Source organism: Dendroctonus ponderosae, unplaced genomic scaffold (assembly GCF_020466585.1).
Source record: "Dendroctonus ponderosae isolate FM_Combo_2020 unplaced genomic scaffold, Dpon_F_20191213v2 Dpon_F_20191213_7, whole genome shotgun sequence".
Lineage (NCBI taxonomy): Eukaryota > Metazoa > Arthropoda > Insecta > Coleoptera > Curculionidae > Dendroctonus > Dendroctonus ponderosae.
In genome coordinates this window covers 12,546,714-12,549,659 of record NW_026018916.1, presented here as the reverse complement: position 1 = coordinate 12,549,659, position 2,946 = coordinate 12,546,714, and the positions used below count along the sequence as shown (strand labels likewise).

Sequence of the window (2,946 nt, the reverse complement as noted above, 5' to 3'; positions counted from 1 at the left end):
AGGTCGGACTTCCAATGGCGCTCACAATGGGTCTCAGTGGTACATCCGGTTTATGGATCTTGGGCAGTCTGTAGAGCCTTGGTGGGAGTGCTTCTGATTTTTTGAGMTTTGCCAACTTCTCGGATGGAAATGTTATATCCTTAATTAATTTGTTSGTTGYTCTTAGTATCCGTGCCGTCGGATCCCGTGTCAACTTGTTGTACGTTGACGGGGTCAACAGTTCTTTAATTTTGTCTTYGTAGTTCAATGAAGACATGACCACCGTTGCATTGCCCTTATCATYTYATTGTGAGCGCCATTGGCACTCAATCCAGATTGGAAGCGCGTTATGCGCCAAACAGCWTGTGCGCCGAAGCGTTGGAACCCYCACCCATCCCCCACGCATGAGCACACACGGCTGGGCKSCACCGCAGTTGTGGACGAARCGTCAGAAAGAAATTCCCATAGACCACGCCTTCAAAGCCCGGAAAACATTCCTAAATGTGATTTAACCGGCCATGAAAGCCTTCATAGTCTGATAACTTCCAATAATATTTTATTATCATATTTTTAGTGCCCGAAACAGGCCTTTTACAGTCTACTCCGACTGGACTCAAAATACGCTTCAGCCCGGTTTCAGGTACAAACCAATATTTACCATGGGCCAAAATAACATGTGCAAAACATCAGATACTTGGAACAGGTGCGAGCTTGGAACGAACAGTTAGACATGGAACCTGTGACTGAAAAATACTGGTTTGTGTCATCCCTAGCCCAGTAGCATATTTCACACTGCCTACCCTGGACATGCAGCAGTAGGCCGAATCACAGGGCTTACTATTTAACTTCGAAAAGCTACTCACTCATGCAGCTGAAGAGGGATGACTCGAAATCTTCTTATCAGGTGGTTTTCCATGGTCTTCCTGATCTTCATGCCTTTGACCACATTCGTAGTTCCCTACCTTTAGGGGTGATTTATCCCCGTTAGTACTTAAAGTGGCCCTCCAGTAATTAAAATGAGGTTTATTGCTTCTTTTGCTTAGACCCTTCTGTACTTAACCATCATAATCTTGTTGCCCCCTCTCTACCACGTGGACGTGTTCAGCCAGACGTATCACTTCATTGAGTTCAACTCCATACCAGAGACCATAAGGCATTTATTAAACTCTTTGATCATTAGAGAGCATTATGGTTACCTAATATAACACATTTTAACACCTTTTAATAAACTATTGGAGTCCCTGTGTAATTTTGCATGGCTTTTTCCCAATACACGAGAAGGCCAACGCGAGGTTTTATATTTTCATCTAATAGGCAATTAAATAAGCTTGAGGCCGATTGTGTAGTCATTTAACAATTTTGTGATTTTTAACAAATATATACGCGTACTGCAATAATTCCAACTGTTCTCGAGTGAAAGAGGAAAATGTTCAAAAGGCAATAGAGCTATCAGAGCAGGCCACCATAGTAAGGGACACATGTCGATCGTAACCCATTTATTTGCAATTTCATTTTTACCTCATTTAGGAACGAAATGTATGTCTAGATTTTTTTTCCAATATATCCAGACCTACGACGATTCAAAACGCCAATTGTTCAGATTTCCATATTATTTTATTTGCACAATTTAATCGCAAAAACTTAACTTGCGTTATATGTATATACATATAATATATGCTTGCATTTGAATTAAATGAAATATTTACTTTAAGCCGTCGTCGGATTTAAGTGCCCCACCAAAGTACCATCTGGAAGTCCAGCAGCCCGCTTCTGGCCTTATCCGAGATTCGCAGTTCCTGGAGACTGCCACCGACTCATAACCTGTGTTAACGGCCATCCCAGGTTGATCACCTGTGGCGAAGGAAAAGTTTTGGACGACAAAACTCTAACCTGTGAGGAACCTGAAAATGTGCCACAATGTTATAACTCCTTGAGAAAATAATTTATTTTATTTCAATTCAATATTGATTAGTTTCGAGGTCCTTTCTGGATTGCGTTTGACATGTTTCAACATTTCTATGGTCTTTTTAACGTTATTCAAATGAGATTCCAACATACTTTACTACATAGTTTTGACTACTATTATTTTCTACTTTTATATAAAACTGGCAGTATTCAATATATCATTGTTTGTAAATAAAGATCATTTTCCTACAAGTGTAAGAAGTGAATTTTCAGATCACTTCAATCAGTAGCCTCGCAGGTTTTAAGGCCAATGAGTAACGGTCGTAAACATATAAATAGAATGAAAGATCCACAGTAAAGGGTACCAAAATATTAGCGGAAATTACGCAGGCTCGACTCTGAATCAAAATTAAAGTAATAAAAAAACTGAAAGAAAAGGCAGTCGAACCTGAGTGTTTCAGCATAAAATAGTCAACTAATTAACACTACTCAGCACAGGATGATTCTTAAACTTACTAAAAGAAGATGAATTGAAAAATCCGGAAATTAAGAAAGTAAAAAGTATATAATTGTCATCACCAAAATCTGGGCGCCAGTATGCTTCGAAGTAGCATACAACTTGTACCAAAAGAAAATCTCAACACCAAGCATCGAATATCATTAGCAGTACCAACGCCAAAATCCCAAGAGAATTAGTTTTGTGGAATTGTCCATCATAGATTCGTTTATCCGGCTCTTGTGTCCCAAACCCTACCTGGGCTGTTTGGACACTATTTTCCAGTGAAATGCCTTGCAATCTATGCAGTCCTCAAGGTATATCTTGATACTAAAAGGAAATACTCAAAAAAAAAACGACCATGCGGTAGAAACTCTGAAAATTGGCCACTCGGCACAAAGTCTCAAAATCGACCAATCGATCGAATCGTCTAGCTTCATCTCTTCCTCAGACATCCAATAATCGCCTGCTACACTCTTTTCGCTCCACCAATCTTCCGTTGGTGCAGAAATCCAAAAATCATCGAATTCATTGGCCGTAACGGACACGTGATCCATCGCTATCTG

The 2,946-nt window shown here is 39.9% G+C and overlaps 1 protein-coding gene across 1 annotated transcript in view; it reads left to right on the top strand.

Annotated features, from left to right (window-relative positions):
• Nucleotides 1-2,136, top strand: part of LOC109535601 (protein obstructor-E) — an 8,552-nt gene extending 6,416 nt beyond the window's left edge. The window contains exon 4 of the mRNA XM_019901519.2: nt 1,692-2,136. Within this exon, the coding sequence (XP_019757078.2) occupies nt 1,692-1,921 (230 nt within the window). The 3' untranslated portion in view covers nt 1,922-2,136. The remainder of the gene's footprint in view (nt 1-1,691) is intronic.
• Nucleotides 2,137-2,946: the final 810 nt, after the last annotated feature.